The sequence below is a fragment of the Condylura cristata genome, unplaced genomic scaffold (assembly GCF_000260355.1).
Source record: "Condylura cristata isolate star-nosed mole 26May11 unplaced genomic scaffold, ConCri1.0 scaffold00013, whole genome shotgun sequence".
NCBI lineage: Eukaryota > Metazoa > Chordata > Mammalia > Eulipotyphla > Talpidae > Condylura > Condylura cristata.
Genome location: NW_004567114.1, coordinates 8,302,825 through 8,316,246, shown reverse-complemented (window position 1 = coordinate 8,316,246; position 13,422 = coordinate 8,302,825). Strand labels below are relative to the sequence as shown.

The 13,422-nt window shown below is 33.6% G+C and overlaps 1 protein-coding gene across 1 annotated transcript in view; it reads right to left on the bottom strand.

Annotated features, from left to right (window-relative positions):
* Positions 1-457: 457 nt before the first annotated feature.
* The window catches only part of TC2N (tandem C2 domains, nuclear), a 28,533-nt gene continuing 15,568 nt past the window's right edge, over positions 458-13,422 (bottom strand). Inside the window, exons 8-12 of the mRNA XM_012724426.1 lie at positions 13,145-13,245; positions 12,642-12,758; positions 5,164-5,278; positions 2,786-2,985; positions 458-1,234 (exon numbers count right to left, since the gene is read on the bottom strand). Coding sequence (XP_012579880.1) covers positions 1,124-1,234; positions 2,786-2,985; positions 5,164-5,278; positions 12,642-12,758; positions 13,145-13,245 — 644 coding nt within the window. The 3' untranslated portion in view covers positions 458-1,123. The remainder of the gene's footprint in view (positions 1,235-2,785; positions 2,986-5,163; positions 5,279-12,641; positions 12,759-13,144; positions 13,246-13,422) is intronic.

Genomic DNA, 13,422 nt, shown 5'->3' with positions numbered 1-13,422 from the left:
AACACAGGAACTAAAATGAAGAGGGTATGCTTAAGTTACAGCAAGATGCACTCAAATTTCACCATCTATTGCTTGGCATGTGCAGTACAAAGAGAGAAAAAAACATGTAGGTCCAAGGGTGTATGTCTACATTTACTTGTAAAAATAAAGTCAAATTTTCTAAGATCAAGGATGGCATTTGTTTTTCAAAAAAAAACAAAAAAACAAAAACTTCATTTTAGTCAATTTTTATGGCAAATTAAATTGAAATTATGTACACATGAGTTCTGAGAACCTGAAAAAAACTGCAATATCAAATATTTGCCACACAATGTTCTCATGTGACGCCACAGAAAGTGATATTGTGGCTTACAGCACAACAAAATATAAAAGCCTTAAAAACAAAGCAGTGATTATCATAAAACATTCAATTTGCTATTTAAGCTCATTTAATTATACTAATTAGGATGGGCCCTATGGCTGATGTTATTTCAAATCCAAATGAAACAAGAAATGAAATATTTGAGGGAAGAAAACAGTGAAATTGAGTCAATTAAACTTCAACATTCTGGTATCTTCATCTATTCTTGCCAAAATGCAGATTTCTATTTTTGAGGTTTCTTGGTGGTAAATAACTTACAAAGTGCCATGTGATGCTTTATGTGTAAGAAATGATAGTTACTGGGCATAAATTTTTCCCAAATATAAAGGAATTGTAGTGGTTAAATTTTCTACTCAATACTGACCAGCACTGAAACAGTCAATAGTAAAGTCTTCTAAATGTCTGACAGTAGTAACAGAGAGTAAGTATATTAGCTTTTGAAAATCTAGGTAAAACTCACAAAAACCCACAATATCGCAATAAACTATCTATGGTTGATATACTCATTAATTTTATAACTTACTTAATTGCCCTACTAATACTACCTTTTATTATTTTTGCAGTTTTTTTTTTTACCTTGGATCTCCCAACTTTTTTTTTTATCAAGTTTAATCTTCTATCAGATGCATTGCAGACTACAATTATAGTATCAACAAATGAATTGACAAATGTATTGACTTGCCCCTTCTCATTGGTAACAAACTGAAATCGTAAGTCTTCTCAAAGAAAGCCATGTCTTCACCAAATTAACGTGTGAAGTCTTCAAGATGGATTTAATTTGTGCCACCTGATAACAATGTTTTCTGGATTTGTAATTGTTTCTTTCCACTGGTTGACTGCTTCAATGTTATTACTGTGCTCACTTATCCAAATCTGTAAAGAAACAATACATTTAACTTGACACATAATGATAACTGACTTCAAACAGTTTATTACTTTTACTGATGAAAGACAACTCTTAAGTTTGGTTTATACATCTCCAATTGAGCATTTTTTCAAAGTTAGATTCCTCTATTTAAACTTAAATGTGAAGACATGTGTTACCTTTGTTAGTCACTCTCACAACTATTTTATGAAATCCAATTCAATTGAAAAATTCAATGTGCAATATTACTAAAGTCTCCCTAAGAGTTGTTAATATCAGTTCTTATTCATTAAATATATGAGCTTATCTTAAATTAAGCCCAACTTAATTAATCCCAATTATTCAAAAACATTTTTGGAAAGATTAACCAGAATAATTGGTAAACATTATAAGAGGATAGTAAGTAATGTTCACTGTATGAATTCTTGAATTCAAACTCTTTTCCAAATAATAGATGAAGGACAAAAAAACTAACAATTTATAAATATTTCAGTAAAATACATGAAAAAGTGAGTCAGAGTTAACACTAATCTTTGAAAAGTCACAGATTTTCAGATTTCAGGTAGACCATTAATAAAATCTTTTTACCTAAGCTTTTTTCCCCCTCTTCAGCTAAGAGTATAGATTTGGAAGTTAAATATGAGCTGAACAACTGAAACTGAGGTAAAAGAGCATGGAGAGCAACCTCTAGAACATTCAGGGTAGAGAAATAAACTACAAAAGGAAACAAGTTTCTGTGTATTGGCAATTGAGCAAATGTGAAACATATGCTTATACAAGTTGCTAAGAATTTTTAGACAGATTAACACAGACACCAATAGTGACCATCTGAATACCACCACACTGTCAAAAGTTGATGTTTTCTAGAAATTCAAATCTAACGTAATACATATAGTGCTTCTAAACACTACACTGAACATGAAACGAAGTAATTTGCATATCCGAAGACTTAAAAATTATATTTAGGTCCTCCCTGGAGGCGCAACGGGTTAAAGCACAGCATTAAGAATCTAAAGCCGCTTCCACATAAGTTCGATTCCCGCCTGCCCCGGAGGAGACCACATGGTGTGGCAGACCTCTCCTGACCCGCCCGCTGCTCCCCTCAGCAGTGTACTTCGTTGATCTGCCTGTTCTGTTCCCCATTCTGTCTCTGGTGAAGCCTCTCACCGCCCCTGAGCCTCTGGCCTGTACCCCAGTTCTGTATGCACAAATAAATAAATCTTTAAAAAAAAATTCAAAAAAAATTATATTTAAATATTTTGTGTAATTTCCATCACAAGAAACAAGGTGGTTGTAGTGAAAAATTTATCTTCCTTGTAGTTTTTAAATTTGGAAAACTCAAAGGACCTATTTTCTAAATTTAAGCACTTCTTAGTTCTCAGAAGTTCTAACATGTGTTATTAAAATGTCATTTGAGATTTGATTTTTGTAGCAATACTGAATTTTAATTTGTAATGAAGAATTTTACTCTATTCAGCTTCAATTTTATTCTGTATTTCCTGTTAAGAGACATAGAAAAGCATAAAGAAAGAATTCAAGATTAAAAACTCCCTACTTACCTGACCCACAAACTGTTTTCTTCTTACAGAGCTTCGGCTATAAAGTTTAATGAGAAAAACAATTTCTTTTTCACTCTGTGTAAATGGAAAAATGATAGTCTCTCCCCACTTCACTCTTCCACTGGAGGCCTTCAGTAAGCGAGTCTTCTTCTTATAAATCAACTCACCTGAGCTAAACATTGCCACTTTCACAAAAAAACCTATAAGAAATTTAAATATATTAAGGTTTTATTTCTGATACCATATATTATATTTTATCTATTGTTTGTTGTAAAAATATAAATATGCCACTTCTAAAGAGCTGATGAGCTACTGTCATAACAGTAAAACATCCCTAGTACACTTTTTGATTTTTATTACATTTTACAAATTGTAAGCTCAAGTGCATTTAATCTTCTATCCTATAATACCAGTAAAGACTGGAAAGGTATGATAAATAACAATCAGCAGCAAAGACACACTGAAAATTACTACACAAAAGAGAGGTACCAATGCTACAGGCAGCAGGAGGAATTTATTCACAATTTTGAATAGGTAAAATTCTTTGCCTCAGACTCCAGAAGTAAAATGTATAAAATGTATACTTTCTACTCTCAGGGTCTTTAAAATGTCCTGAGTTGTAGATTTTCAGTAATGGTAACTGGTACAGCAGTTTAAGTAAATTAACCTTACCATAGGATTCAATGATAAAGTATGGAAAAAATCATTAAAAACACTTGTTGAAGGCATTAATGCTTGATAAAAAAGCAGGGAAAAACTGGAAAAGGGTTAACTCTTAAAAGATGGAAACTGGACCAGGTAAATTGTAGACTTATACAGCTGTAACTTAAGCTTATCCCCAGTTTTATTGATATACAGTGCCTACCATTCAAGTAGGATGCACAAATTAACTGGAGGAGTCAGAAGGCTGAGACCACTACAAACATTAGAAGGCAGGAAGGGAATTCCCAAGAAGGAACGGTCCTGAGTGTGAGGACCGAGTCTAACTGTGAGGGTCCTGAGTGTGAGGACCGAGTCTAACTGTGAGCGATCAATGAGATCAGTGGTAAGCCCGATAAGCAGTTTAAGTTACAGGAAGACAGGTAATGTAATCAACAGCTTCTGTCAGTTTCTACTGTTGTACTCATTTCTTAGAATTAACCCTGTGTACTCTTAGTATTTTACCCTTTCAAGTTGGCCTTCACTTGCTCATTTTTTAATCTTATGATTATTCCATCTATCTATAATAAGTGCCAGCAGTCTAATATTTTTTGTATGTGCTATCCTTTTTATTTTGATATCAAGTTAACCTTGTTGACTTACATTTTACATGCTCTGGGACAGCTTATATAAAAACTGTATGTGCCTTTAAAGTTTGGAAGAATATGCCAATAAGTCATCTTGGTCTGCTACTTTTATTAGAGGCAGTTCTTTACCTTGCTATTGCTTTAATTTTCTTTCTCTTCTGGAGTGAATTTTAACAATTTTTCCCCAGAAGAAATCAATTATTTTGTACAGATGTCCAAATGATTGGTATAGTTATAAATGGTATTAGTTTATTCCTTTGAAATCTGTTCTGAACTTGAAATTAAATTCTCTTCCTTGTAACAGCAGAATATCATTTCTATTTTTTGCTTGAAATCAACCTACTATAGGTTTGTCTATTTTAGTGATCCAAAGGATAACTTTTGTCTTTTGTTGTCTTTATATTTATCAACTTCAACTTTAGCTTTAATTCCTTATTTTTACTTTCCTGTGTATTTCAAATTCTTGAATTTTCAATTGCATTTATTTTCAGCCTCTCTAGCTACAGTGAACACACATTGCTTTTGCCTAGATCCAGGTATTTCCTATCAGAAAAAGGAACACTCTGGTCCTACTTTTACTTCCAGCGGCAGAGGTGACCTCCAGCCTCCAGCTCTAGGGGCAGCCATGTGAGTCAGGCCTACACAAACAAGTGATCAGAACCCTGAATGTGCCAGAGAGCAGAGAAGGGGTGGGGGGAAGTACTTCAAGGTTCATGTTTGACATGTTTGGTTTTTAGAAATTAAGTTTCTAATTACCAGAGTATCCAAAGAAGGATATAGATGCAGAGAAAGAATAAATTATCTGGGCTGGTGAGAAACATATTGATAGTCTCTAGATACTCAATCTATATTAACTAAGAAGTTAAACAAGGAACAGCAGCAACTGCAGAGAGCGCTTAACTGGGTAAGAATCAAAAGACCAGTGAATTCAGGTAGATACAATAGTTAATATCTGAAGTCCAACAGGGTCTTTTAAGTTAAAATTATTGAAATGTCATTGTTAATCACCACTCTCAAGACACGTAGGGGAAAAGAAAATATCTTTTACTAATATTTTGTGAAGATTCTAATTTGAACCACTGATATACTTACTCAAAGTCAGAGGTTTTGATGAAGTTGGAAGGTATTGTGCCTCAAGAATTTGTAGCTGAATCCTGCTATTTACTGCTTGAAAACAGGTCCCCAACTCAAGTTCCGCGTGGCATACCTGAATATCAAAAAAGTGTCATTTGATAAAGAGTAGTTTTGAGATATTTCAAAAATAAACTATGGTTATGGACTATTTTCAGAAATAATTGAAAGATAAGGAGGGACAATAGGAAATTGAGGAGGAAGAAAAGGAAAAACCATACTAAAAGTACCTGTATATAGGAATGGGGAGAAGAAGAGCAAAGTTAGAAATTCTGAAAGCACTGCTTTTTGTTGACATATAAAACTATGTAGAAGGTTAAAACAAATATATATCACAAATTCTATAAGGTATTCACTTTCTTGAATTCCAAAAACACAAATTACACTTATACAATGAATCTTTCAAATCAGTAAGATAAAAAAATTTCGAGTTAAAAAAAAATTCTTAAGTAGTTTTATTGGAGAAAAATCAGTGAAATAAACACTAACATAGCATACTTTCAAAATTTTTTACCTGTAAGTCATTTGAGTTACTCAAAAACATTGAGTATCATTAAAAATCACGTAGGAGAGTCATTTTTCCTAACTGTGGAAATCACATAGGTGCTTCCACAATCAGAAGACAAAAGGATCACTACAGTGAACGGGTGTGTGGGTTCTGAGCTGAATCACTAACTACATGCATGCAAGGCCAAGAAGAAAGCTGGCAAGAAGAAAGATAGTGAAAGTGATGATGCAGTAAGTAATAATGAATAATAAAAAACCTGAGACAAACAATAAAATGAAGGAGACTGGGGTGGGAGGGGGTATAGTTAAATGTGCTCTTCGACATTGCTGACTAACAGCAAAAGAAAACTGGCAATTTGTCTGAGACAGAACATAAACCAGACCATTTATGTGAATTCCAAAGTCCTTAGAGTGAATAAGACAGAGAAACAAAGTTGTCCAAACACAAAAAACGTTACTATCCGCATGTTGAAGACAATAAGGGAATAAAGCAAGAACATAATGTTAACAGAACTTAACTAGGGCTCAGTACAGACAGACATAAAAGCTTTTGTGGGTTCTGATTCCAACAATGCCACATAATAGCCAGAGGACACTGTTTGATAAATGCCCAATACTCCCCAATAACTGGCTCATGGCTTCCTGAAAAAGAATCTTTCTATAAATACGTCATTGACTGAATCTTGGGCATTTTCTTAAAAATATAACACTGTGCTTTGAAATTGGTCATGCCATAAAAAATTAGGAGTCTCATGCTCTACCAACTGAGCTAGTTGGGCAACTCTGCCCAACTCTGCCCATTAAAAGAGCAAAAAAGCAAACCACTTGAAATAAACTCAACTGCTAAGGTTATCCTCTCTCTTGAAAGGTCTAAAAGCATGGCAGAACTATTTTTTTGTCAACAAATGCTGAATACTGATAAATAAGTGAATGTACTGTTTTTACATTCAAACAGAATGAAAATGGATTCAAAAATCTTTTCACATGAACTAATTTAGTAGCCATATCAAAGTAAAATCTTTGCTGATTAAGAAAAAAATATACTGTTTTTGGTATTTCAAACCTACATTTGAAAATAGTCATAATGTTTACAGACACAAAGGAAATCATGATAAAACATTTTCATTATTTTTTCAATATTGTTTGCACCACAATGTAATAACTTATGAAAACACCCAGAGGCAGCAAAACTTTTGCTAGTGTTACACACTTAAGAGTTAACGCTCATAAAACAGAACAGTATTTGGCAATGATTACTTGCCAAGGTTATTTTACAAATTCAATTTATGTTCCAGGATATTATTTTTCAGACCATGAAAAACTACTCAAGTAGGTTTTCGATTTCATGATAACTAAAAAAAAAAATTAAAATTCCAACCAATTAACAGGTATATATTAAGTATATTTAACAAGCAAAACTGTGCAAGATATGAGATATGATCTCTGCTCCTGAATAATGTTATAATTTTCCAAATAAAGAAAACTTTATTAGCCTCCCTGGAATTGTAGAAAATAAAATGTTAAACATAATTAGAAAAAGCCATGATCTGGGACATCTAAGATATCTTCTAAGAGGGCCATTACATGGTAAAGTTAAGAGAACTGACTCTGGACTCAGAAGTCCCCCATCAAACTCTGGCTCCCCAAATATATGAACTCAGGCAAGTGCTTCAATGCTATGGTTACCACAACAGGGATAGTAAGAACTTCAAGCTTGTAAGTTTGGTGCAAGCACTAAGTCACTGAGAACCAAGGCAGTCATGTAGTTAGTCTCTGTAGTTGTCTAACAAACATTACTCAACACAGAAATTTGAGATCCTAAGTAAATATTGGTTTGTCAAGATCAAGAACTCTTTACTGATGAAACTATAGCTCTCACTTAAAGTCCTGCTATTCATGGTGAAATTACTCTTCATGGAGGACAGATATGTAAGTCTGGTTCTTTCAGAGTCACAATTAAAACATCAGTTCTCTCCGCCCTCCCTGGTGGCGCAGCGGGTTAAAGCACTGCACTGAGAAGCGAAAGCCACTTCCAAATGAGTTCGATTCCCACCTGCCCCGGAGGAGACCACATAGCGTGGCAGACCTCTCCTGGCCCGCCCGCTGCTCCCCTCAGCAGTGTACTTTGTCGATCTGCCTGTTCTGCTCCCTACTCTGTCTCTGGTGAAGCCTCTCACCGCCCCTGAGCCTCTGGCCTGTACCCCAGTTCTGTATGCACAAATAAATAAAATCTTAAAAAAAAAAAATCAGTTCTCCTCAACACAAGAAACAAAGCATACTGCTTTTGCTTTAGGCAATGATATAAAAACCTTCTCTCAATAATATAAATTCATTGCCCCAATATAGTCCAAAAGCTTTTCTTTTAGGTCATCAACCTTTGTAACCCTAGCATCTGGCATACAACAGATGAATATCATTTGTTAGAAATTTAACCAAAATCATTCAAAGTTTTCATTGCAGGTAAGGTTATAATGTCTTAATTCCCCCAGAAAATACCTCTGCTTAGTTATCCTCTGATATATGCATTCAAATTATCTATTTGATAGTGCATTTGTACCTTCTACAAAAGATGGTTGCAGATTACTGTCTACTAAGTTAGTTTTGAAGATGAAAATGAAAAACCCATCATTGTTACAAAAAAAATGCAGTATTTTAATAGACAATAGCAACAAATTAACACACTTTCACTCAGAATTTATTCTTTTATAGCTATTTACACTGACAAATATTAATGCCAAGACTAAGACAAGCCCTTAATAAAAGTGCACAATAGGGGCCCTCCCTGGTGATGCAGCACTAAGAAGCTAAAGCCATCTCAGCATGAGTTCTATCTCCACCTGCCCCAGAGGTACCAAGGAGGTGATCCCACATGGCCAGGCAGAACTCTCCTAATTGGCCTGCTGCTACCCTCAGCAGTGTGCTTGGACAATCTGCCTGTTCTGCTCCCCACTCCGTCTCTGGTGAATCCTCTCGCTGCCCCTGCACCTCTGGCCTGTACCCCTGTTCTGTATGCATAAATAAATAAGTCTTTAAAAAAAAAAGTGCGCAATAAAATATGAAGAAAAAGAGATGGAAGTGAGCCTAGTTTTGTTTTGTTTAAAACAAGTAACCTAAATAATTCTACATTGTAATCAATACAATACAGAAGACATACTGGGGATGTATACAGAAAATAATAGATAAGAAATTTCCATCCTCTTTAATCAATTATAGTGATCCTTTGTTTTTTTACTACTTAATTCCTAATTTTCCTGCCATTTCAGTGGTTCTCAGGCCTGGGCTACCCAACAGAATTACATAAATGATATAAATGCCTTTGCCCTTATAAACTCTTATTTATTACTAATTTCTATAAATGTTATTCTGTCATAGAAACTATATTAAATTATGAGGAATTTTTTGTAACACATTAAAGACAATATTCACCTGGCTAATTGAGAGAAGTAAATATCCAGTTTCAAAAACATTCAATACTATAGATAATAAAGCTCTTGGAAAAAAAAGACTATAGATAATAAAGCTCTTGAAAAAAAAAAAAGACTAAGAGCTTTTATTCTACCCAATTTATGAGATGATATACAGCTTATTTATGATTAAAAAAACTTTCTTAATCTAGTTCAGCAATCTTTGAATTTGGAGTTCATAATTCTTTCTTGCTTTTCCTAGGTTAACAACAACCAAAACAAATCGTTAAATAATCCTATTTAAATAATCTTAAATTATGTATTAACTTTAAACTATTCCTACTTCAGGGTTACTTTCAGGTGTCATTTTCTCATGAAGTATGAAACATTTTTTAAAAATGTACTAAAAGAAGATAACTGATATTTCCTCACGCAGAATCAAAAGGGAGTCTGTCACATTTATCAATCATTTTAAAAATGTTTTAAATAATGACATTATTACTACTATTGCTCCTTGAGGGTCTTCTAAGTACTCAAATTATACTCCAACAAAGACCCATCTATTAAACTATTATATGTATGAAATACTTTTAATAATATATACTACTATCACTTACAGGAATTTTTGAAGGTGGTGTTATATCCAAAGAGTAATCCACTTCCTGTGTACTAAGATTTCTGAGTGATAATGAGCATTCTCCAATCGTCTTCTTTCTGGGAGTCTGGGTTTGAACCTTAAATACAAGCCTTACAGTTTGTAGACTTTGGAGTTTAATAGCAAATACAAAAGTTTCCATAAAGTCAACAGTCTAAAAGGGAAAACAAATATATATATATATAAAATAAAAATAAATAAAAGGACTAAAGGAAGAGATGATACAAAATAACATTTTATACTCAGGAAAGGTAGAATTTAATTTTTTTATAAAAAACATTCTTTTTAAAATCAGGTGCATTAAAACATTGTTTACATTTTTATATCAGTGTTCATTTTTGTACAATATTTGATTTCTCCTCTTAGATGTAATCCCTATAAAATTTCTACCAACAAGTCACCCATGAAGCATTGCCACAGCCCCTTGTGCTTTTCCTGCCTGCTGTTTTAATCTTTCCCTCCCCTCCTCTGTAGGATATCTCTTATTTATGCCTTTCTTAATTTCATATGTTATTATTTTAATCACTTAGACAAGAATTCGGGAAAATAAGAACACCACATTCACCAAACATGGTTTGTCCCCTCTTTAGGAAAAAAAGGATAGTTTTTTTTTTGGTAGTTTCCTGTCTTTGGTTCTGGGGCATCTTTTCTGTGCTTCACCACAATTATTCAACAGTGTGGGTCAAGTGTGATTTATTAGTAAGTGTTCAAGAATTTACTGTGAGCTCGCAGAATCTAAATGCTAAAACACAAAGCATTTCTTTAAAAGAGCTATTCTTTGTCTAATGTTCTTTCCCTCTGTCTTGGGCTGCAATCTCTTTTGTTGATGCTTGTTCTTGTGCTAATCTGAAAATCAGCCTCACTGATCGAGAAGACTAAACAAAATATTAAAATACACCTTCTCTCGAAACCAGCCCTCCCACACAGCAAGTCAGTGTTTACAATGTTCAGAGTATTTTTAAATGTTCTTTGTTATTCCAAACGTTTTTAGAACACTTTGGCTTACCACAGGCTAACATTTTCTTGACTCTTATTCTTTGTTATATACTTTCTTCTTCCCATCTTGAGAACATCTGTTTGAAATTGAGCAGTTTTTTTTTTGATACTTAGGCAACTAACGTCAGCATTTTAGATATTGTGCCCAAACTGGTACTGCCATTACAACTGCTTGTATCTGTGTGAATTAGAATTGTTTCAAAGTACCCCCAACTATGTGAGCTTCTGTCAGAACCTCAAGATAGAGTATTACACAATTAATACAGGATAAATAAAATGGTTAATTTTTAAACTCAGATACAATGAATTTACAAATGAAGCATATGTAGTTTTCTTCACATTTTGCCACAAAGGGGTCTCCTTTTGTGACCAACTTCACAATTAATAGTAAATTTTAAATGATTCCAAGCAAGTTTTAAAGAGAATGTTTTTTCACTAACTTTTGCTCTTCTACTTAATTTTACCTGAAAATCAAAAAGTGAAATTACTTAATTCAAGAAGTATTAATCTGTCAGGATTATAACCAGGGTTATAATTCAGAGTTAGGATTCATTTCTATCTAGACATTCCATAAAGTATATTTTCATAAAGTAAGATGTACATAGATTACTATCGTTCATTTATTAATAACATTTCCTCTTTCCATGTCTTTCAAAACTTTTCCTAATTATTCATTCTCATAGCTACCTAGTTCCATCATGTGGTATTCTTTCCTCATGAGAAGATGGCCATCTAAAGACACAGACACAGAAGGAACAGCATGTGAAGATGGATGCTGAGATTAAAGCAAGGGATGTTGAGGATGCTGGCCAAAACCAGTAGGAAGGGCACAGGTGTGGGGCAAGTTCTTCCTCAGAGGAGGAATCAAACTGCTGGTACCTTGATTTAGGCTGCCTTCAAAATTGTGTGAGATAAATTTTGTTATTTATTTGGGTGTTTACCACCCAGTTTGTGGTTCTTTGTTTCAGAACCCTGGGAAATTGCTACACAATGATATGCCCCCCATATAAGACATTTAGATTCTATCCAACTTTTCTGTTATGAATAAAAATGCCAAGAATATTTTACTTATCTTTACATTTCTTAGATTATTTCCAGGAAACAGGTTACAGGTAGAGTTACTTTGTTAAAAGTACAAATACTTTAAGGCTTTGATGTTTAGATCAAAATAATTTTCAGAAAGTTGTGCTAGGTTCCTTGTAATTTTTTTTCCAATTTTAAAAGTAAAAAAAGATAAAAGAAATGTGTAATTTAAATTTATATTTCTGTGATGACTAATGAGAAATTTTTTCCCTCATGTTTACTAGTCATTTGAATTACCTTTTTAAATGGTATGTTCTTCGAGAAGATACAGTTCACTAATACACAATTATTTCTCAAAGCCAATGTGAAGTGTGGGGAGAAGATGAAATCTATTTATTTCTTTTCCTTTCACAAAAGAAAAATAAACTGTTTTCTTAGATATTGCTCCTCTATTAGTGACTGAGAATTTCTTTAAAATGCATCGTAATACTGGACAATGACACAGGCTTAAAATTGTCTTTACAAGCAAGGAATACATAATTTGTAGTTTTGCAAAAATAACTCTTCTACGAAATGCTATTGATTTACTGGTTTTATTGTTTATACTATCATGTAACTTTTAGGAGGAAGCCTCCAACCTCAATGTGTGTATCTGCCCAGCCCCCCTCAGTGCCCTTAGATGAGTAAAATGACCCTGGTCCTCTTTTCTCCCACCCTCTTCCCCTTTCCCTCTGGTAACCATCATACTTTCTAGAGCCTAAGACTTAATTTTGTTGAAAAATAACACTCTTACATGGGTTAAAAGAACAAATGAGAAAAACATAAAAGAAATTCAAATACAAACAGCCACTTACACTGGAGCCTTCCTTGGCTGAAGATTTAAAATTCACTGTTTTGGGCAATGTTAGCATTCCTTTTATAGAAATAGTAGGATTCTCTCCATAACTGGACGGCCAAGTTAAATCTCTGCACTAAAAAATTTAAAATCCAGTTTGAATTTTGCAGAAAACTCTGACAATGCAAATATTTAATGTACTTCTCGAGTTAATGCAAATAAATACTTTATAGAAGTAAACTGCAGTCCACCAAAGCCTCTTGTTTCATCTACATCAAAATAAGTTGACATTTAATGTTTTGGCATCATATCAAATTCCTTCTTGAGGTTAAAAACAAACACACCTCTATCATGTCCACAGGTTTATTATCTGTAGGTTCTTTACTAAACACTATTTTCTTAAAAAACACTACAGAACCCCAAATTCCAAAAAAGTATTGGCCCATACGTCAAAAGAAAACAGTAGGTACTTAAATAAATTTTGTACAAGGAGTTGGTCTTAACTATTGATCCTTAACGTACCTGTAAAAGCGTGATCCAGATTTGCTCTGCTGAAGAATTATAAAACACTTTCACATTCAGTCTCCCCAAATCTCTTTCATCTCCTGATAGAGTAATTGTGTCTGAATTGCAAAAGGACAAAGATGTTGGAATGCCATGCAAGTCATCTAACCCAATTCAACTTTGATATCATTCAGTTTTCAGAGAACAATTTTTAAATGTCAAAGCTATTTTTGTAAGTTGCCAGTTTAATAAGATAAAATCAAACTTCAGTGTTTTTTACTGATGTGCTGGGGGTA